We start from the raw sequence: 24,694 nt of genomic DNA on the forward strand, positions 1-24,694 counted from the left end.
TAAATATGAAAAAATGCAAAACCTCGTCCAAATTTGAATAAACAATGTGACGGTATTTTGAAGAAAATAATTATCCGATTTGACGACGATATTTTGCTTACTAGAAATATCTAATTGCTCAAAGATTTATCCAAATGGACAAATTTGATGATTTTTTTGCACAGTAAATAATTTTTTGCATACATTCTCATGCTGTGGGACGAAAAAAACTCTATTTTGTAGAGGATATTTAGTTAATTTGGCGAAGCGAACCGTCTGCAAGGTCTAGCAGAAAAACATCCATGACAGTGGGTACCTGCAAGTGTAAAATATTAATATCGTAATTACAAATATTGTGGAAATATTTTTTATTCTTTGGGTGTATCATTTATGACGACTTATTTTAGTTAATTTTTCTGTTGATTTCTAAATGTGACAAAAAAATTATTGTTGATGAAGACTCCAAAATGGAGACATTCAACCATCATTAACCATTATTATTTAATCATCATTAATTGAAAACTCTTACTGATTATTAAGAGTGCTCATTACGATTATAACTAATTGATACAATGATAGATATTTAATACTTATCTTTATTTAGTTCATTAATAACTATTTTAAAATATTCAAGAATGTCTTTATAACTTTCGAGGCTAACACTTTATCCACTGTATTTGGAAACATAGACGTTGTAGAACTTTACAAGTTTTGGTGGTTTCGGAATATTCAATGCTAGCTTTAACACGGTGTTGACTTTTCAGGGGTGTAAATCCATAATTATAACTTCTCACTAATTATGAGAATGGATATAATATATAGAAAGAAACGAAATAACCATTTTAACCTAATAAATATTGGCAAACTATCTGGGTTAACAACAGTTCCTAAAAAGTGTTCTGGCAGACACAATTTTTTTTAACAATAAAATCATTTACAAGTTGAAAGAAAATAACTTTGATGGTTTAGGAATTATAAAAACTAGTGATTTGATCGTCCAAAATTATGATAACTCGTGATTTATCATCCACAATTATAACAACTCATGATTTGATGGTCCACAATTATAACAACTCATGATTTGATCGTCCACAATTATAACAACTCATGATTTGATCGTCCACAATTATAACAACTAATGATTTGATCGTCCACAATTATAACAACTCATGATTTGACCGTCCACAATTATAACAACTCATGATTTGACCGTCCACAATTATAACAACTCATGATTTGATCGTCCACAATTATAACATCTCGTGATTTTTCACAAGTCTGCTTTAGTTCTATTACTAATAATATGTTTATATACCTACTATATTTATTCAGCCATTTTTCTGTTGGTTTTAGTAATTCAAAATTTGATTTAGGCTCTTACAAAAATATTCTAACGAGATAAAATATTCATATTTGTTGTGAGCATTCCATCTGTAAATATACGTACACATTGTACGTAAATGCATTATTCAAATGATTTATTTCTCTCAAGCGATACTAACGTTCTAGTTAACTCTTATTCATTCATATATATTATATAGGAATATTCTTCAACTGTCATATTATTTACTTTTATTTTTAAATTTTTTAGTAATTTTATTTACTTTTTTTATTTTTTTATTTATTTTTCGGAATAACTTTATTGAGTAAAACCTCAAATTGTAATATTTAAATATTGAAGACAATATTAGTTATTTCTAAACGAAAATCTGAAACAGAAAAATCAGAAAAGGAAACGAGTCCCAGATGTGACCGTTTCCTTTTCTGATTTTTCTGTTTCAGATTTTCGTTTAGAAATTACTAATATTGTCTTCAGTATTTAAATTTTATTTACTTTTATTTTATTTATTTTACAATTTAAACCTGCTAAACTGCTTTTGCAAACAAATTATTTTCAACTCATTTTTACATACATAATGTAATGTGCGAGTACCTACAAAATTTATTTATTTCCTAATATTAATCGTAAAAGACTAGAAATATAAGAAAGATTAATCGTAAAAAGTCAATTTTATGATTTATATGATTTTTAATATTATTTTTGGAAGAAGAAGATGGTTTGAATGGGATATATATAAATAGGAATGTTAGAGGGAGCGCGCTAATATAAAAAAAAATCGATGATAAATAATTAATAGGCGTAAGCAAGAATATTTTATAGAGCATGATCGGGGGATTTTCATATAATTATTTTTCAACACGGTAAATGTATACATATTATCTTAAAAAATAAAATATGTTTTTTTAAGAACTGAAAAGTGTTCAAGGGAAATAAGATATGAATTTGGAATGCGAGGTCTTGAAGGACTTTAATATAAGATGTAAAGTACCTCCTGCTTCTTGCTAGTGTGCTAAGTGCTAATATCCCTTTTGTAGCTTTGCAGTTTCCTATCCATCAAAGGCTATCCTATCGTAATCCGTGCAGTAAAGAATTTAGTTATAAGTAATTTTCTCGTGATGTTTGTAATCCTGTGGTTGAACTTGTATTTTGAAGACCGTATTGAATTTGGAAATTGAAATTTTTTTTATATTTTATTTTTTATTCCGCGTGTATGTGAATATACTGTATTGTAATATATTTCGACATGAAGTTCTGAGACAAGTTACCAGAAAATTAATCAAGAGGAATTGAAATGTCCGACTTTTATATTTTTACTTACTTATACCTAAGAGTATTTCACCATCTCAGAATAAATTTTTGGACATTTAAATAGATTTAATTTATTGAAGACAATATTAGCGATTTCAACAAATTTCGTTTTAATTTCTTCAATAATTATATGTGAAAATTTGATGTTTTGCTCATTAAGTTACCTATTCCAAAAAAAATTAAATTGATATTTACTGAGCGGTGGTGACACAGATAAATATGTCATTCGACGGGTAGTGAAAATGACGGAAGAGATAGATGGTGAAATATTCCCTTAAATTTGTCTAAATGACTTTAGTATTGTAATATATAAACTTATACAATGAACCTCATCTTTGTCTACAGTGAACATTTGTACTTTATAATTGGGGTATAGAGTCACAGTCCAGAACTATCCATTGTCTCCAAGGGATGGAACCTACTTTTGTTCCGGATCTCTGTAATTATAAAGAGGTTGAAAACATTTAAGCTGATTTGCAACTAAATAATTTACTTTATCTCCCTTACTTATAATCTCGGTGTATATATTAGGAGGCGCACAGACGAGTATATTTATGGAGAAAGTTGTCTATAAGTAAAAAACATTAAGTTCGTTAATTAACACAAGGCGGCCATTTTAATAATTCCACTCCCCTCCCTGACATACAACCTTACAGGCAAACAATCTTATGGCAGTTGTTGTGTGAATCGTTTTCGTTTCGACCAAGGCCCATGGTTTATGTACATTGTAGAACTTCGAAGTTTTTAAATATTTCTTTTGTCGAAGTCCTAACCTGAGTCTTTATGTATCGCCACCTGAATTAATTAATGCTCTATTTGACAAATTTACAAGTTGAAAAATGATTATCAATTTTACTAGTAGATGAATTAAAAATTATGTGACGTTTTGGAACCATTTTTACGTACATAATTAATGTATACTATAATAGAATTATTTTGTTTTGTTATACATAATTACGTTCTCTTTAGGTGAAATTTAAAAAACCACCCCACCTCTATTCTCACCCTTTAAAGTAGAATTTTCATTTTTTGTATTTCTTTGGCATTCACTATGTAACAATTTCTAGACATTTTTTGTTTTTAATGAGTTTTTATTATTCACAATGTACATTTGTTACGTATAATTTTTTTTATAAAATTAGCTAATTTACATTGTAAATAGTAAAAACTCATTAAAAACAAAAAATGTCTAGAATTTTCATAGTTATTGATGAAATTGAGAAAAAAAAATCAGATAAAAATTACTCTATAGTAACATCTAAGGAAAAAATAAGAGCCTACCTACGAGTAGGTAAATTTTTATTGATGTGCATCATTTGTGATATTCATTTCTATACCAAACGCTACGCTACGCATCTTCTTTAGGTATACACATAAACATGTAGGTACATGTAATGTGCAGGTTGAACATCTAGTTATTTTCTTGAATTTATTGTTAAAGACTAGTCGGCGTATATTGTTTATTACAAAATTATTGGATATTTTAAAGGAGTATATTACGAAGTACTTCCTGGGTGGCAGTCAGCTGAAAAGATCCTCGGGGGTCAGACTGGTCTATAGTTCATAGTGTGTTTGCGTAGTTTTAGTACTAAGTTAAAAACAAAATAAAACAATTTGAGATGTCTTTTGAAAAAAACGATTTTGTTTATTTATTTAAATTCATTTAATTTTTTAGGATTATGTATTTAAAATTTCCAAATAATAATATTCTTTTAAATTTAGTATTTTGTTAAATTGATTAGTAAGTAAGATAAACCAAATATCAACCATTAATTTTGAAATAAACGTACTACATAAAACAAAAGGAAAAACAGATATCACATATATAGATGACAATGAAAATTTTTGTATCATTGCACGGCCTTAAAAAAAACGCGTTTTACAATCCAATCCTAGCATAAAGGTATAAAATTGTATACATATATAAACGTAGTATTAAAATAAGTCAAATCCATTGTCCATTATATAACTTCGGCGCATGGCGTATTTCTTATGAATTGTCATCTTCTAGAACTCTCCATTCTTCCAGGGATAGTACTTGTGTTCCAGATCTCTGTAATTAAAAGGAATTTTAATAATTTTTTGCAAATTTTGTATTACAGTTACCCTACGCATATTGAGAAGTGCTTCATAATAAATATTTACTCGGGCATATCATCTATGCGGCCATTGCAATCGAGTGTATCGATGAGCTTCAAGTCATCAGCGGTCAATTCGAATCCAAACACATCCATGTTCTCTGCGATGCGAGATTTGGTCACTGACTTGGGGATCACTATGTGGTTACGCTCAATTTGGTATCTGTCGATTAGTAAACATGTTTTTATTAAAAATACATTAATGATATTTACAAACTTGGTGACGTTGCTGATTTTTGGTAATTTGATAATAATACTTACTTGTTTATGCGAAAAATATTCAGATCGTAACACAAATTACGCAAAATGTAATTTTTAATAATTTGATCGATTTTCCTGGGTTTATTTATTTCTCTCTATTATTTTCAAAGATAATTTTAAAATATGTTTTTTCATAGAAATCAAGTGTCCAGTGGTAAACATGTCTATAGTTACAACACTTGACCTAACTAATTTATTTTATGAAAAGGTATTTTTATTTTCACATCGTATTTTATTTCGCGAAAATAAAGAAAATATCACGAATACAATCATGAAATAATCAATAATTATTACCTGATGACAATTTGGGCCGGTGTCTTCTTGTATTTTGTAGCTATGGATTTAATTTTGGGATCTTCCAAAATTTTGGGGTCATCGGGTTTGGCCGACGGCCTGCCTGGGGAGCCCAGGGGGCTGTAGGCTGTCAAGAGGACCCCGAGGTCCTTGCACACCTTTGAGAGTTTGGTTTGAGGTAGATAGGGGTGGCATTCAACCTGGAATTCAAAAGGTTAAGTTATTTCTAATTAAAATAAAATAAAATAATTATTTATCTAAATACATGGGCATTATGGAAACTGGACAAGTCAAATCACTTTTGAAAAGTGATATAAAGTGATCAAAGGCGATGAAAAAAACTAGGTTAGATAAACTTTTCAGGCAATTTTTTTATACCTGAATTTGTACCTATCACTGTTTCAAAAGCGTTCTGATTTTTAACGGATCCGCTGGAAGATACTGTCAATGTCACCCACCATTCTGAATGGAAATATAACCTTTTTAAAACTTTACTTTAATCGGGAAAATAAACAGTTCTCTAAACATTGCATGTTTACTGGGTTGCATAAACAAGTGAAATGGCTTAAGTTAAGTTTATTGAATTGCTACGAATAACTTCTTCTTTCATGCTGGCTAAGTCCTCCATCACAACACAAGCAACATTTTCGGCTTTCTGTGGTGGTAGTAGGAGATTTTCAAACATTGTTGGGTTATTCGTAACCTGGGAATGTTTGTCTTTCTTTTAAAAAAAAAAAAAAAATGTATTACTCTTCTCCATCTTTTTCCTCTCCCCACTTCTTTAAGCCTAAAAAATCCCAAATCAGGGATGTCGCACTCCCACTGGTCCTCGGAAACCCCGACGCCTAGAGGCGATTTGAATAAGGGGAGAAAGACTAAAATAAGATGTTGTAGAATCAAACAAATTGAAATTGTTTTTAAAAAGATGGATAAGTAATGAAGGTGGTTTACCTGGTTGGTGACGGGCTTGATGGTGCCGTTTTCGATAATCCTCTTCATCTGAGAAGCGTTGAAGTTAGAGATGCCAATACTGCGGACCAGTCCAGACGTCACCAAGGTTTCCATGGCCTTCCACGTATCTAGGTAGTCTACATCGGAGAACTGTACTTGTCCATTCACGGTCGGTAATAAATCTCCACCTTCCTGTTAAAGAAACAAACTTGGGTATAAAATATTATTATTGGGTATATTTTTTGACTATTACTCTGTCACCGATTGCAATCTATTTTAATAAGAATGGCCTTATTGGCAATCTGGAGTTTTATTTCTTTTATGAAAATCAAGTAGACTTCTCTGAGTTGAAAAATGCAAGGATAAAGTCAGAGATACAGTCAGATAACCAATTTACTCTCGGTGTTCTATTCTCCAGCAATATATTTATATTGATTGTAATATCTGTACCCGAGAAGTTCCAATATTTAGTTTGCTTGTAAATTTTTATAAAAGTAATGATAACTCATTAACACAACGAAAATATATTTTTTGATAATGGTCGCACGACACAATAGTAAAAGTGATCAAAGGTAAATTATCGATTCACGTTTTATTTACAATTTCCGCAATTTTCGCAAGAAAACCACTACCCAAATTCGATAATTCATTTAAAAATTTATGTATTTGTGCGTAGATAATTGAATCCTTAGTCTCAAAGTCAAATGCATGGACGATTGAGGACGTTTGAAGTGTTTTTTAAATATATTGAATGATAATAATTTAAGTATACGAGAAATATTTTGCAACCAACTCAGGCACGGGGGCTCCATCGAATCCAGTGACGAGCAAAAGTTAGCATCTTGGATTCTGGGCGTACTGTATGGGGCCCGTAGTTACTTTAACAGTACACAACTGTTGACTCTCTACAAATTGCAAGAGCACTCAATTGTTGAATTTGTCAGCCTTAACTTAAAAAACCCTTGATTCTTTACCGAAACGGTCGTTGAAGATTTGATGTCCGTTTGAGATATTCCCCTACCGTGACAAACAAATGCAATCTTTAGAGCTCAGGCGTAAGATGGGAATACTGTCCTTGTTATCTTGTTTCATTGATCCCTTCGGCACAGTCAGGAGACACGCCAAACGTGCGCTTAATATTTTTTCACGGTAGATATTAGTCAGATCTTGAAATTAATAACTCGGCTCGCGGTTATGATGTTCACTCCTTCGTCTCCTGAAAATGACCCTCCACACAGCATCCCGAAAGATGAAAAAGACCCTGAGGGAAATTATTTTTCTCGATATTTAAAAAAATATTAACTAACTTGCCATCACGCCGTTTCTCCGCAGGTAGCAGAGAGGAAAGTCTACCAAACAATTCGGCCTTGACACATACTCATAGATCGTCTCATGCATGCTCTTTTATTATTCTGACTCTTGACATGGCCGATTTCAAGTATCCGATTCACTTAATCGTGCCACCGATGTCTTCCTTGGGCCTCTCTGACTTCTGCTACCATTCACATTTGCGTCATATATTCTCCTTACACTCCTTTTTTGGCTCATTTACTCTACAGCTCATTCCATCAAAGCGTCCCTTTCTTAATCTTATTCATTACGCTTACATAAGCCTTGCATTCTTTCCGGATCTCCAGATTTCTCATACAATCATACATGGTTTTACCAACGCCGCAGGGATCTCATTTTTACAGCATTCAGTCGGTAGGTATGAGGGTAGGTACCAGCACTCCATTGTGGATGGCTAGCTTCACTTCTTTGGAATTTTTTTTGTTAGCGCCAACTGCGCTCAGTTCTCCATTAATGGAGTTACCTTCATTTACCCTTCTTTCAATATCTCTGTCAGGCTTCCCATCTCTCGTAAACATATTTCCTAAATACACAAACTCATCCAACTGCACAAAATATTCCTCATTTACAACTCTCTTTCAAACACCACGACTTTAGACTTAATTTCATGCATCATTTTATATACATACTTCATTCATCCTAGACCCGTGAGACTGAAAATTTTCCATACTGTTAGTATTCAGCACTGCATCATCAGCATACAACAGGCAACATAATTTCAGATTTCAATCCCACCTCTCTCAATTTTTGTATAAAATTATCCATGTATAGATTAAAAAACAATGGTGACATTACGCAGCCTAGTTTAACACCTTCTGTGATATCAAACCACCCCACAAAACCACTTTTCACCCTAACACATAAAACGCTTCCCTCATATAGAGACGCAATCGCCTGAGGGAGATTCGTATCCACTACATACTTGGACAACAACTTTCATAGCTTTATCTTCCGTGTAGACCTACAAAGGGAAAGGCAAGTTTCCGGTTTTTGGCCAGAAACTTATCGATGAGCATACGCAATGAGAAAATCTGGGCATGCACCCCCTTCCACTCATAAAAGCGCCTTTGACATCCTCTATTTTATTACATGATTGTTTGAAGCAGGTAATGTTGATTTTGCCTTCAATGGAAAATATTTCATTGTAATAATACCTTGTAACCAATCGGTGAGTGCATGAGGTAAAGATCCAAATAATCAAGGCCAAGATCCAACAGAGACTTCTTACAAGCGGGAACTACTGAGTCAGGGTGGTGGAAAGTGCACCACAACTTGGATGTGATGAATAATTCTTCCCTATAAAAAAATATTGATAAATACACAAACAATCAAACGAACTTCATTTATATTATCAAATATTTTTGCTGTATAGTTGTTGCTGCTACCTATTATCATTAAGTACTAATATGTAATAATGCAACATTAAAATTTAATTTTTCAACTAGTTGTTGTCTTTTATTATAATTACGTATCATTACCATTATTATAACTACGTACTGATACCTAATTATTAGTATATTCTATGTAATGTAGAAGACAATTGTGCCAAATGAGAACGTTAATAAAGGTATTGCCCAAATATTTATTGCTTTTACCAAATTTTTAGCAGATAGATTGAATTTTAAAATTTTCCTGATCCTAGTTTGAAATTTAATCCTAATATCATTTTTAATACTAGTATTGTCTGATCTATTTGATTGTGGGTATCCTATATACTTATAAACCTCATCCCTTTTTATACTAGTAATTAGGAAATTTCTAAATATACTCTCGTCCCCATCTACAATTTTGTCTTTCTCTTTATGGATCGTTCTACATTTATCTAAACCAAAAGTCATTTTGATATCATCTGAAAAGTTTTTAACTAGGTACCTCGATCATTTTCTCTAAATTTTGTTCAGAATTCGAAAATAATTTATAATCTTAAAATCCAGTATATTCACGCAACTATTATTTATTTTCAATGTACTTGTATCTTAAAATTCATTCTATTCAAGTATCTAATATCTATCTGTCTAATCATTATGTTTAACCACATGGGACTTCGAGAATTGGGCTTACCTACCCACATCCTGCAAAAAATATATATTATCAATCAGAAAAATGAGTAAACAAACTTGGAAATTATTTGAGCATAATATTGGGAATTCAAGATTGAGATACGAGGCAACACAGAAATTCTGGGTTCAATTCCCAGTAAGTTACGACCATTTATTTTTTAATTTGTGTCTCTTGCTCTGATTCGTTTAGATTTTTTTATATTATCATATTATTCAACTATTCAATACTACATTGATTGGTAAAATCTCCAAAGTGATTCCAATGATCTAATTATTTACAAAAGCCCGGCCTTTTTCATCAACTTCTTGCATAGCAAAATGGACGACAAGGAGCAGGTTGATACTATGTATACAGACTACGGCTTTCAACCGTGTAGTATCTATACTCAATTCTTATGAAAAAGCTCGTCTTACTTGGTGGACATGTTGATCTCTTTAAATGTAGGTATTAAATACTACATCACCAACCGTAATAAGGTAATCTTAATCAACGGTGTCTTCTCTAAGTCTGTTGAGGTAATATCTGGTGTGCCCCAAGGATCCCATCTAGGTCTGCTAATGTTCAAAATTTATATACATAAATGCCGTTGGATAATGTTTTAGAAAATCCGAATATGAACTTTAGGCCGACGACATGAAAGTATACTCAATTGTTCATTCTCTCCCTTGCAGTGCTTTACAAAATGACCTGGATAGGCTTTGCAATTATTTCAAATGTTACTCTTTAGATATCAACGTTTCTAAATATCACACTATGACATTCACTAGAAAAAAATGTAATCAAGTACTTTTATCACTCAACAACGAACCTGTTATTTGTTAAACGGAATCTTAAGACATTGGTGTTCAGCACACTTGAAGTAATTCTAAAAAAAACGTTGTTATATAAATTATTCAATTATTAATATTGACTCAATCGTTGATAAGTCCTACAAAATACTTGGTTTTGTCCTACACGCAAGTAAAGTGTTCGGTTCCGCGTACGATCGTAATTTTATATTTTGCATTAGTCAGAAGTACAGTGAAAAATGCTTCGCCAATTTGGAATCCATAATATAAATTGTACATCGATAGCATAGAACGTATTAATAATTAATAATTATATAAAATATCTCCAAAATTCAATATTACTTTACACTGTACTTTTCAATCTTTGCACCAAAGGCGTGCAGTTGCTGAGCATCCATGCATAGAAATTTAAGCAGTAACATTGACTGTATCAAAATTCTAGTCATAATTCATTTTAACATACCTTTGATACGTATACGACATACAGCGCTCTTCGACACGCCTAATTTCAAATCAAATGCAGCATCTAATTCTCCAATTAACCGTACTCTTCATTAATTAAACAATATTTGTCTAAACTCCCACATCGACATTTTTTTGGATTCACTGCCCAAATTTAAAGTAGCATCATGTCAATAATATTCTGAGCTGTGCAATGCGCATACGTATACACACACTCCCACAACCACAGACACCCATACACTACACACGTCTACTGGTAATTACTGAAAATACATACGTCATTCAATACATTACAAGATTGTTTCATCACTGTTACCAATGTACTGTCTGTTTCTATAATGTCAAATAAATTAATAGATAAAGCATTACATAAACTTACTAAGTATTTTTGAAAAATTTTCGGTTAACTCTCATAGATGACAAATGAATAAACTGAACATTATGCTATAAGGCATTACAAACAAAAATTATGTTTTCTCAAATTTTGTAAATTTCTGGTATTACGTTGTGTAACAATTAATTTTCTAAAACATATTACCTGGTGACAATCCCTGCATCAATCTTGGTCTTCAGAGCTGCTCCCACTTCATTCTCATTTCTGTAGACGTGTGCACCATCGAAGTGCCTGTAGCCCAGATCAATAGCTGCCTCTACGGCACTTCGCACAGACTGAAATTTATCGTTTTATTAAGCGTGGAGTTTTTCTGGGGGCGAGTTTTCATTGTTAGGTGGGGAATAGTTCGTAAGGCTTGTTGGACAAAATAATACAGTGAAAAGATTCGCGAAAAATGAAAGACTAATATAAACGTTATTAGTAAGATTTAGAAAGTGACGATTCGATGGTTTGGCCTTGTAGATGAAGAAGTGTAAGGAAAATATAAGAACTCGAATGTGCATAGTAGAAGAAGTCAGACACACCCGAGGAAGACATGGCACGAACAAGTGAATGAAAAACTTAAGTCGGAACATGTCACTAATAATGTCATATGAGTAATAAGAGAAGGGTATGAGAATTTTTTTAAGATCTCGACAACAGCGCTACTATCGGGTTCAAAACTATCCTATATTTTAAGCAGGAAACAACCGTACACATTCACAAAAATTCATTCGGTTGGGCGGTTTCGGAGGTTAGCGCGTATGAACACAGTGACACGTGATTTTTATTTATTAAGATATTATATAGATGTCACCTGTGACGGGTAAATACATGTTTTTTTTAAACAGCGCCATCTGTTGGAAAAACATGCTTTTTAAAAAACAACGCCATCCGTTGGACGTATAATCAACACGCCCTACAAAAACCTTGAACAAAATTTGTTTTAATTCATCTGGTATATAGGTCTTACTAACAATGGCGTTTTAAATTCAACCAAAACAATGGATGTTTATCAGATGTGTAAAATTACAAACACGTTTATTAGTAAGGGGGAATAACATTAAGTTTATTACAATACTTAATGTCGTGAATTATAAAGCACGGGATAAAAATAGCAAAGAAGTTTGCTACAAATTAATATCATTTGTTGTATTATTTTAGCCACTTTTAACTCATTTCGCTTTACTCTAAACATTTTCTGCCAAATAAATTGTTGAATTTTGTAATAAAATCCAAAAAATGCTAGAAAATGAATGTAACCTTGAAACTTAACTTCATTTTCCAATAACTAATTATGATAAAATGTATTTGCCATCATAAAATACTGAAATAACGTTAATAATGTTTTTAAGATATAAATATGAAAATACAAGAATTTTAACGGGTTAGACCTATATGCTAAATGACGTGTGTTTTTTAAATGCATATTTAATAATCAGTTATTAGTGATATTACCTTCCCCGTTCCCAATCCCAGGATTGGAACAACTCTCCCATTGTTGAACGTAAGTGTTGGAATAGTAGCAGCCATATCAGGTCCTCTCACTGTACTATACGGTAGTGGAATGTTAAAATTTTTAAATAAAACTGTGCTGTTATTTGTCAACAGACTCGCGAACTGAATTTTCGCGGTTACGATAAGTTTTATATTATCTTGGAAGATAACAAGTACGGTCAAGTCTCCAGTTATCATTTAGAATTTTTAATGTTATCTTTTAAAAAGTAGTAAACATTATAATGAAATAAAAACAATATTTTTTGTTTAAAACCACGAATTTTTATTAATTTTAAGACCGACCGGTTTCGCTACACTCGAGCGTACAAAATTAAACTGGTTTAATTTTGTACCCTGACGATGCTCGAGTGTAGCGAAACCGGTCGGTCTTAAAATTAATAAAAATTCGTGGTTTTAAACATAAAATAATGTTTTTATTTCATTAAAATGTTAAACCACAAAGTGATTGCTTTCTACGAAAATAGTAAACATTGTGTTTCGAATACAACTAATAATATTTTTACAGGATGCACGAAGAAAACTCATTGATATGATATGTTGTTAATTTATTAAATATTATTCATTTTTCCCTTTAAAGAAAAAGAACTGTAGGCCTGTAACGATTTGACAACTCTCCCATTGTTGGAATTGTACCAGCCATGTCAGGGTCTGTCACTGCGCTGTACTGTAGTGTGATTGATTTGATTTTATTTATTAATTTAAACGCCCTGATGGGCTTTTACTTTATACATATTTTACATCATTTACTGCATAAAATAGTTACAGCAAAAGGTTTTTTATTTTTAAAACATCAACAGAGGATTGTTGTGAGGGTCAGGTTGGTTCACAGTTCATAGTTTGTATGCGTAGTTTTCCATCCGTCAATGGCAACCGTTATCAAAATAACAAAGAATTTCGGTTATAAAAATGTTCTGTTATGCTTGTAATATTGTGAATTAAAAGTTGTTAGGGTGTTTTGAGTTAAAAACAATTTGAGGTGTCTTTTGTCAAAAACTATAGCTTATTTTAGCATTTTGTATGTATTTAAAATTATTATTTAAAAATTTCTATCATAATAATATTCTTTTAAATTTAGAATTTTGTTTTATTTGGTCATAAAATACTTGTAATTAAGAAATAGTAAACCAGTAAACCAGAAAAAAAGTAAACAAGATATCAACCATTAATTTTGAAACAGACGTACTACATTACAAACGAAAACAAAAGGAAAAACAGATATTATGTACATAGATAACGATGAAAATAAAACAAATTCTTGTATCATAAGCACGGCCTTATAAAAAAGCGCGTTTTAGAATTTATTTCTAGCATAAACGTAAAAAATGTAGATATATATAAACGTAGTAGTAAAATAAGTCAAATCCATTGTCCATAATATAACTTCAGCGCATGGTGTATTTCTTATGAATTAGGAGTCATCTTCTAGAACTCTCCATTATTCCAGGGATAGTACTTGTGTTCCAGATCTCTGTAATTAAAAAGAATTTTAATAAGTTTATGCAAATTTTTATATTAAAGTTACCCTACGCGTATTGCTTCATAATAAATATTTACCCGGACATATCAACTATGCGGCCATTGCAATCGAATGTATCGATGAGCTTTAAGTCATCAGCGCTCAATTCGAATCCAAACACATCCATGTTCTCTGCGATGCGAGATTTGGTAACTGACTTGGGGATCACTATGTGGTCACGCTCAATTTGGTATCTGTCGATTAGTAAACATGTTTTTTATTAAAAATACATTCATAATATTTACAAACTTGTTGACGTCGCTGATTTTTGTTCTTTATGCTAAAATGCAAACAAATTGGGCAACGCTGAACGCACGTCAAATTTGGAACAGTAGCATTTCCAGGTTTTTCGACTATGCAAATTCATCACCGCAATTTTTAAATGTAAATAATGTATGAGAAATCATTATATTTTATTTCGATTTTCTATTGTTTGTTTTATACTGTTGCTAAAAATTAAATTTAAAATTTTTATGTACTTAAAAGCCCAATAGGGCGTCAATAAATAAATAAGTCAAGGGATTGTTTAATTTTCTTGTTATCGTCTAATTTGGAGTTCTTCTCACTGGGGTAGGCTATCGTAGGGCAATCTTCATTCCACAGATTGCAGCCTGGGACTGCGGGACTGAAATCGGAGGTTTTGGAATCGTCAAATTACTGTCATGTCTTCCCTTGATTATTTACCATATAGTCAAGTGGTGTACCAAAATTACTGTCATGTCTTCCCTTGATTATTTACCATATAGTCAAGTGGTGTACCAAAATTACTGTCATGTCTTCCCTTGATTATTTACCATATAGTCAAGTGGTGTACCAAAATTACTGTCATGTCTTCCCTTGATTATTTACCATATAGTCAAGTGGTGTACCAAAATTACTGTCATGTCTTCCCTTGATTATTTACCATATAGTCAAGTGGTGTACCAAAATTACTGTCATGTCTTTCCTAGATTATTAAGTACGAGTATTTAGCCAAGTGGTGTACCATATTACTATCATGTAAGACGAATTATTTGTTTGCGCCCGAACATGTAATAAGAATATGAATAAATAGTTTTGTCCGAACAACAAAGACAACAGCATAGCTATTTTTTTTTGATAAATCAATCGTCATATGCTCTGTTTAGTAAATTCCAAGTATAGATTCTAAATATCCTCATAATTAACAGAATGATCGAAAATTGTCATCGTCTCGACATCATTTCAGCATAATAAATGCTGAAATGATGTCTCCTGTAACTTATAAACATACATACACCCACAGTAACAACACGACAAAATACAATATTCTACAGCAGCACACATAAGCGTAACTACATTGCCCACTCTCCGATACAACGACTTCACACCATGGGAAATCATTACTTGGGTGATGTTGACATATTCAATACCAACTTGGCAAGTTTTGTGGATCATTTAAAACATTTATTTCAACAATACTCCTAAACACATCATGTAAACCTACAAATAGCTGTAATTTTCTGTTTTTGTTTCTTGTGTTTGTATGACTTGTTGCATAGCTTTTATCAAATGTAATTTTATTCTTATTTTTTATGTTTCAAAGTATCTGTCAAATTAAAATTATACTACCAACCATGTAAAAGCCCTCTGGGCGTTAAATAAATAAATAAATAAATAATAATTTTTTTGCATATTCTATGTCAAGTATTTCTTGCAGGATTCACCCGAAGTGCCTGATCCTTATTTGGAATGCATTCACAGACTACTATCGCTTCTTTTGAAACAAAAAGCTTTTAAAATGCATTTCATTTTTGAAAGTAGATGTAATTGAAATTTCGCTTCTTTGATTTAAAACTTATCGTAAATTTATTTTTTCTTCCTCCTTTCATGGATTATTATTTTCATTCATCAGTGGGATGACAAATTCGGATGATTTAGAGAAGGAAAGGACTAATTTAATAAATCTGCCTATTTCTGACTGTCCTAAAACAGGTTTATCTCCTAGTTGGACAGCCAAAGATCAGTGTAATATGTAATGTTTTTTAAAAATTAATAAATAAATAAAAAATAAAAAAATTCGGGTGGTTTAGGGAAGGGGAGGACAAAATCGGGCGCTTTAGGGAAGGGGAGGACAAATTTTGTGTGCTTTAGGGAAGGGAAGGATAAATCGGGGACTAATATTTTTTACTGTTGGTAATATCGAGATTCATATATGTTGAATTTGAAAGTAATTTTTCAAAAGTACTGTCATCTGGAATGTTAACAGTTTCTCCTGATGTCTTGCCAGCCTTTTGAAATGTGATTTTACCTCTTGGCTCGAGAATTTCGGAGTATTCGAATTTAAAATACTGACTATAGGTACAATAACCCATGGGTACATAAAAATAAAATCCATAAAAAAGAAAATTGCAATAACGTAGTTTTTGAGCTTAATATTAAATTATCGCAATCGGTAGAAAACACAATAGCAGAATCACAAAAACGGAAAAATACTTGTTTATGAGAAAAATATTCAAATCTTCATAAAAATTACGCTAAATGTAATTTTTAATGCTTTGATCGGTGTTCCTAGTTCATCAATATACTTTTCCTACTATTTTTAAAGTTAATTTAGGATGATGTCATTTCATACAAATTAAAAGTGTCCAGTCGTAAAAATGCCAATAGGTACAACACTTGACCTTACTTATTTATTTTATGCAAAAGATATTTTTATTTTCACATCGGGAAAATAAAGAAAATTCCATTGAAAAAGTTTTTTTTCTATGAATGCAATCTTGAAATCTTTAATAATTATTACCTGATGACAATTTGGGCCGGGGTCTTCTTGTATTTTGCAGCTATGGATTTAATTTTGGGATCTTCCAAAATTTGGGGGTCATCGGGTTTGGCCCATGGCCTGTACGGGGAGCCCAGGGGGCTGTAGGCTGTCAAGAGGATCCCGAGGTCCTTGCACACCTTCGAGAGTTTGGTTTGAGTTAGATAAGGGTGGCATTCAACCTGGAATGCAAAAAGATAAGTTATTTCTAAATAAAATAAAATAAAATAATTATTTATCTTCGTACATGGAGATTATGGCAACCGGACAAGTCAAATCTCTTTTGAAAAGTGATATAAAGTGATCAAAGGAGATCAACTAGGTAAACAATAAAAAAGGTTTTCAGGCAATTTTTTTTCATATTACTCATACATACATTACTCTTTCAAAAGCGTTCTGATTTTTACCGGATCCACTGGAAGATACTGACAATGTCACCCACCATTCTGAATGGAATTATAACCTTTTTAAAACTTTACTTTAATCGGGAAAACAAACAGTTCTCTAAACCAGTGCTCCGCAACCTTTTCTCACCCAAGTCACACTAAAATTCTTCGTGGAATTCCGCGGCACACCAAAAGCTAAATTATATAGGTATCAAATTGATACACACATTTTTTGTTTTTTTATTTGAAAAGTATACATACATATAACTATAACATATTTATTATTTTTCGGAATATTTTTTATTGAGTAAAACCTCAAATTGTAATATTTAAATATTGAAGACAATATTAGTGAAATCAGAAAAAATCAGAAAAAGAAACGGTCACATGTCCCAGATGTGACCGTTTCTTTTTCTGATTTTTCTGTTTCAGATTTTCGTTTAAGAATCACTAATATTGTCTTCAATATTTAAATATAACATATTTATTAATTATTATAAAAAATAATAAATTAATGTGATACCTGCTTGTTGAATGAACACAAAAGTTTTATATTCGGCTCGATTTTTGACAGCACGACTTTTAAGCATGATCGTTTGTCATTTTTAATTAATACAAACGTTGAAAAACTTTGCTCACATAAATATGTCGTTGAAAATGGAAATAGTGTTAAGCTTGCTTTGTCGAAAATGCGAGGATATTTGTATAGGATAACGTAAATCCAGAAAAAATCTAATGGAACTTCGGAGAAGTGAAGTGTTTAAGTCATGTCATTATATAAATCTGTAAATTCCTCTCGAATTATATAGAGGCAGTGCTACCGTAAAATGTATAAAATTGGTTGCAAAAAGATTTCAAATCCAATCGTATTGTTCCGTATTAATGGAACAAAAATACAGATATAATTTGTGCTGAAGCTTACTTAGATGTTGTTGGGCCAGATCCACAATTAATTGTTTGTTTTCAATTGTACTTTGGTTGGTCTTTTGGTACATTTCCAAACATCCTTTTTGCAACTCTTTCTGCCAAAGTTAGATTTTTTTTCAACCCTTGTAATTTGTATTTTGTAATCAGTAATCATCATCGAGGCGCTGATATAGTTCGTGCATATTTTGATTTAAAAGAAACTCACGAACCTCGTGATGAAGCTCAAACAATCTAGACAAAAATTTGCCTCGGGATCGCCAACGAATTTCAATATAAAACTATAGGGATTCATATTCGGCTCCCATTTCAGCACAAAATATTCCAAAGATTCTATAATACATTTTGAAAAATAATTTGTCATTGTGTATTAAATACATAATGAAATATTGTAAAATGTCAAATACATTGAATTTGACCGCGGCACACCTGTGTCCGGCTCACGGCACACCAGTGTGCCACGGCACACCGGTTGCGGAGCACTGCAGTCTAAACATTGCATGTTTAATGGGTTGCATAAACAAGTGAAATGGCTTAAGTTAAGTTTCGTGAATTACTATGAATAACCATTTTCTTTCATACGTTTCTCTTCCACATCCTTTTCTTCTCCCCACTTCTTTTAGCCTAAAAAATCCACTGCCACTGGTCCTCCTGGACCCCAACGCCTGGAGGCGCTTTGCGGAAGGTATGGGTTCCCGACTCGGATAGAACAAGGGGAGGAAGAATGACATAAGATGGAGTACAATAAAACAAATTGAAATATTTTAAAAAAAGATGGATAAATACAGAAGGTGGTTTACCTGGTTGGTGACGGGCTTGATGGTGCCTCTTTCGATAATCCTCTTCATCTGAGAAGCGTTGAAGTTGGAGATGCCGATACTGCGGACCAATCCAGACGTCACCAAGGTCTCCATGGCCTTCCAGGTATCCAGGTAATCCACATCGGAGAACTGTACCTGTCCATTCACGGTCGGGAATAAATCTCCACCTTCCTGTGAAAGAAAAAAACTTGGGTATAGAAAAAAATAATCATTACTTCATGACCTTTTTGGTAATCTGGAGTTTTTTTAACTTCTCTGAGTTGATACATGTAATGAGAAAACAGTCAGAGATACAGTCAGAGAACCAATTTACTTTCGGTGTTCGATTCTAGAACAATATATAATGATTGTAATATTTGTACCCGAGAAGGTACAATATTTCGTGTACCTGTAAATTTTTTAAAAGGTACTGATAACTCATTAACGCAAAGAAAAAACCTTTTTTTATAATGGTTACACGGCGCAATAGTGACTTAAGGTAAATTTAAGTGATGTTAACAAAGTTATTTTTGTTTTAATATAATTAATAATGTCATCACAAAGTGATAAGCTTTCAGAATTTTTTTGCTAGCGCCAACTGCGTACAGTCTTTCATTCATGGAATTACTTGCATTTACCCTTCTTTCAATGTCTCTATCTGATTTTCCTCTCTCGTAAACATTTTTCCTAAATAAACAAACCCATCCAACTGCTCCAAGTATTCTTCATTTACAACAAGTTCTCTGTTTTCGTACTCTCTCTTTCAAATACCATGACTGTAGACTTACTTACAGGAAAGAAGATCTTCCAGACTTTTAGCAATCAGCACCGCATCATCAGCATACAATGGGCAACATACTTTCAGATTATTTAAATTCGCGCCCAACCCCACCTTTTTCAATATTTGTATAAAATTATCCATTTATAGATTAAAAACCACGGTGACATTACGCAGCCTAGTGACACGTTTTGAGATATCAAACCACTCCATGAAACCACTCTTCACCCTAATAATGCAACGCTTCCCTCATACAGAGATACAATTGTCTGTGTGAGATTCGTATTCACTCCATACGTAGTGATCACCTTTCACAGCTTTTTCCTTTCGACTTGGTCGTATGCTTTTTGTAGATCTATAAAGGCACAGAAAAGTTTCTTGGCAGAAACTCACACGCAATAAGAAGATCTGGTCCATGCACCCCCTTTCACTCGTAAAAGCACCTTTGACATCCCCTTTTTTATTTTACGAAGGTTTAAATCAGATAATGTTGATTTGAAAAATGTTTCAATGGAAAATATTTAATTATAATAAAATTGTTATCTACCAGTCAATCTGTGAGAAATAGTTAGGATCAGGCGAATTCTCGAGTTATTGTTTTAGAAAATTTTCTTTTAATTACTGTCTGTATTCTTGTCTGTTTTCTCCTTAAATAAATAAATAAAATAAAATAAAAAAATAATACCTTGTAACCATCCGGTGAGTGAATGAGGTAAAGATCCAAATAATCAAGACCGAGATCCAACAGAGTCTTCTTACAAGCGGGAACTACTGAGTCAGGGTGATGGAAAGTGTTCCACAACTTGGATGTGATGAATAATTCTTCTCTATAAAAAATATTCATAGATATACAAACAATCAAACGAACTTCATCTATATTATCAAATATTTTTGCTGGATAGTTGCTACTGATACCTAAGTATTAGTATATTCTATGTGAATATAAGACAATGTCAGTATGTGTTTGCCTTATAGACTGAACCTTTTTCGCTGAAAATTTCGAAGTTTGTTTTTGTTAGTACCAAGAGTGTTTAGATACTGGTTTGAATGTTAGAAAAAGTCGGGAAGCCCCATGAAGACTTTATCTTAGACATTATCTCTGCAGTGGAATGAAATATGGTGTCGAATTAAAGTCGATATAATGTAATTTTTAAGAGTAACCTTATAGATTATAACGTTCAAGTCAACGGTAGGAAATGTCGGGGAAGCCCGAGTAAACATGAATCAAATAATCATGTGTGTTAAAATGTGGCGACTCTTTTTCTCTTCTTAAAATGAATTGTATTTACAAAATTATTCACTTCTATAACTTAAAATTCAGTGTATCCACGTAATTGATGTATTTTAAAATTTATTTTTCGATTTCTTTGTTCTTCTTAAAAGCCAGTATATCCACGTAATTATTATTTATTTTCAATTTAATTTACCGTAATAAGGTAATCCTTATCAACGGTGTCTTCTCAAAGTCTGTTGATTTGATATCTGGTGTCCCCCAAGGATCTCACCTAGGTCAGCTTTTGTTCAAAATTTATATAAATGACGTTGGATCATGTTTTCAAAATTCAAAATTTGAACTTTATTCCGACGACATGAAAGTATTCAAAGTCTTTCTCCCCCTTACTGTGAAGTATTACAAAGTGGCCTAGATAAGATTTGCAATTATTGCAATGTTAACTCTATATTTATTTGTTTATTTGCAAAAACAGTATAAACCAGAACATTGCAATATCGATAATTAAAATTTACAAAAAAGTGAATAACATATACATTTACAAGTGGGACAAAGAAAAAAGTTTCAAATTAAGGTTTATAATGTTAAGTCTTGAATAATAATATTTCACGTTTAAATACGTTGTGGGACATGTGGAAACTATCCACATTTCCTGCGAGGCAGTTAATTAACCTAGTGATTCTTCCCAAGGGCATCACCATTGGTAAGTTAGTTCTGCACCTAGGAAGAATCAAAAGCCTGTGTTGGCGGCCTCGCGCAAAATTATCCGGGACATAGAATCCTATTTTGTTTATTTATTGATACTAAACCATCTAGAAGCTTATACGCCATCAGGAGTAATCAACAATTTATCAACGTTTCTAAATGTCACACTATGACATTCACCAGAAATAAACTATTATCACTCAACGGCGTACTTGTCATCTCTAAAACAGAATGTAAACCTTGGCGTTTACCTTGAGAGCAAACTTATATTTAAAATCGTAACGTTATATTTTGCATTAGTCAGAAGTACGCGTACACTGAATCAATCAATTTGGCATCCACAATATAAACTGTACATCGATAGCTTAGGAGGTATTCAAAACAAATAAATAAAATCTCTTACCTCCACACACAACAAAGAATTAATTTAACTTACGTTATTAATTTACTAAATATTTTTGAGAAATTTTCGGTTAACTTTCATAAATGGCAAAGGAGTTAACTGGAAATTATGCTATAGAGCATTCTAAACGAAAATCGTGCCTTTTCAAAAGTTGTAAATTTCTGGTATTACGTTGTGTGACAGTTAATTTTCTAAAACAGATTACCTGGTGACAAATCCTGCATCAATCTTGGTCTTCAGAGCTGCTCCCACTTCTTTCTCATTTCCGTAGAAGTGTGCACAATCGAAGTGCCTGTAGCCCAGATCAATAGCTGCCTCTACGGCAGTTTGCACTTCACCAGTGGTAGACTGAAAATTATCGTTTTACTAAGCGTGGAGTTTTTCTGAGGGCGAGATTTCATTGTTAGGTCGGGAATAGTTCGTAAGGCTTGTTGGACAAAATCATACAGTAAAAAGAAAGTGTTTGAATTAGGAAGTAGTGCTATCATAGTATTCATAAGGTAAAGAAAAGAAGGAAAGTTTTTATTTATAAAGTAAGAAATAAACAAATTTGTGTAGCATTATAACAAAAGTATAGATAATGAAATAGTCTTATATATCTGTTACTAAATAAGGTACACAGTAAATGTAAATAAATTTTAAAATATGGATGTAGTAAAATAAAAATAGTATTATTATATTTCGATTAATAGGTAGGTAGTAAGTGCATGTAGTTATTCTATTCAGTTGAAATAAAGCGGTGCTGTTAATATTGCATGAATAGGTACATAATAAATTGCGGCAATAAGCTATTGGTAAAAAAGAAAACTATATATTTATTATTTTTTTGTTAATTAATGATGAAATTAAATTATTAATTATATACTAAGTATGTTATATTAAAATTTGCATTTGATCAATTACTACTAATATGTACATGTAATCAATAGACACGTAAAAATTCTTTCTATGAAATTAAAACTTATAATTATTATGGGGTTGATCAAGAGGATGTTTTATTTGTGATTTAAAGGATTGATAATTTTTTTCAGATTAATTTTATATGGGAGTGCATTAAAAAATTTTATACCTTGATAAGTATAATGGTGTTGAGAAGCACTCATTTTAAATTAAGGGATTTCTAAGTTTCCACGTGATCTTGATCGGTTACTTATTTTTGGAAATGTTATTGTAGTATTGAAATGATCTTTGTGAGTTTGTAACAATGAGTTCTCTTTGAATATATTATTTAGACTGAGAACCCTAAATGAGTTAAATAAATGTATCTGTTATCACGTAATTGTTGAAATAACGTTAATAAAATTTTCATAATGTTATCTAAATGAAAAACTCAAAGAAAGATATGATAGTAAAAGTGTGATAACGGGTTAGGCCTATGTGCTATATGACAAGTGTATTTTATATGCATATTTAATAAGCCACAGTTTTTAGTGATATTACCTTCCAAGTTCCCAATCCCAGGATTGGAACAGCTCTCCCATTGTTGAACCTAAGTGTTGGAATAGTAGCAGCCATATCAAGTCCTGTCACTGTATACTGTGTGTTTAAAATTCTAAATAAAACCGTGCTGTAATTTGTCGACAGACACGCGAACTGAATTTTCACGGTTACGATAAGTTTTATTCCATCTTGGAAGATAACAAGTAGGGTCAAGTCTCCAGTTATCATTTAGAATTTTTTATGTATTATTTTTTAAAAGTAGCAAACATTACGTTTCGAATAAAAATAATAATTATTTTTACAGGATACACTAAAAATCCGATAACTCACTGATATGAAATATTGTTAATTTATTTTAAATCTGGTCAAATTATTTGCTTTTCCTGTTAAAGAAAAAGAACTGGATGCCTATAATGAATGATTTAAGATTTTCACCGCCAAAAGTATTTTTGTTATTTGTTATTGGGGTGTTATACCGTGTTGCGCTAACTCCTTCTTTAGCCAACGATTTGGACAGCATTGCAGTGTCCATCATCAGGGCAGATGTGTTATTTGTATGTAAATGTGTTTTTGTGTGTAAATAACACATCTGCCCTGATGATGGACACTGCAATGCTGTCCGAAACGTTGGCTAACGAAGGAGTTAGCGCAACTCGGCATAACACCCCAATAACATATAACAATGATTTAAAAAAATTCACAACGAACTATCAGGAAAGCACGAATATGTTATGAGGAAGTGGGAACACGTGTTCTTCACAATAATAATAGTTTCACACATCGGCCATTATATTTATTCGGACAAGGGCACCTACATAAACACGTGTTCAGATATAATCTGAATGACTAATATTTTAATAGGAAATGGTCATGCATTTTGAACAGTATTTTGTGAAAAAAAATCCGT

General features: G+C 32.1%; 2 protein-coding genes across 2 annotated transcripts; both read right to left on the reverse strand.

Moving 5' to 3' along the window:
• Positions 1–4,281: 4,281 nt before the first annotated feature.
• Positions 4,282–12,882, reverse strand: LOC149424755 (aldo-keto reductase 1B-like). Its single transcript, XM_089630980.1, has 7 exons — positions 12,766–12,882; positions 11,473–11,603; positions 8,778–8,919; positions 6,274–6,465; positions 5,323–5,522; positions 4,775–4,930; positions 4,282–4,682 (listed from the first exon to the last, which is right to left on the reverse strand). Exons 1-7 carry the CDS (start codon positions 12,838–12,840, stop codon positions 4,637–4,639), a joined length of 942 nt encoding a protein of 313 aa, XP_089487106.1. The 5' UTR covers positions 12,841–12,882; the 3' UTR covers positions 4,282–4,636.
• A 1,234-nt stretch (positions 12,883–14,116) lies between these two features.
• Positions 14,117–23,918, reverse strand: LOC149424756 (aldo-keto reductase 1B-like). The gene is made up of 7 exons (XM_089630979.1): positions 23,788–23,918; positions 22,553–22,695; positions 20,694–20,835; positions 19,231–19,422; positions 17,103–17,302; positions 14,380–14,535; positions 14,117–14,293 (listed from the first exon to the last, which is right to left on the reverse strand). Exons 1-7 carry the CDS (start codon positions 23,860–23,862, stop codon positions 14,248–14,250), a joined length of 954 nt encoding a protein of 317 aa, XP_089487105.1. The 5' UTR covers positions 23,863–23,918; the 3' UTR covers positions 14,117–14,247.
• Positions 23,919–24,694: the final 776 nt, after the last annotated feature.

The sequence above is a fragment of the Hesperophylax consimilis genome, chromosome 4, assembly GCF_061612785.1.
Source record: "Hesperophylax consimilis isolate HC1 chromosome 4, BYU_Hcon_1.0, whole genome shotgun sequence".
Classification (NCBI taxonomy): Eukaryota; Metazoa; Arthropoda; class Insecta; order Trichoptera; family Limnephilidae; genus Hesperophylax; species Hesperophylax consimilis.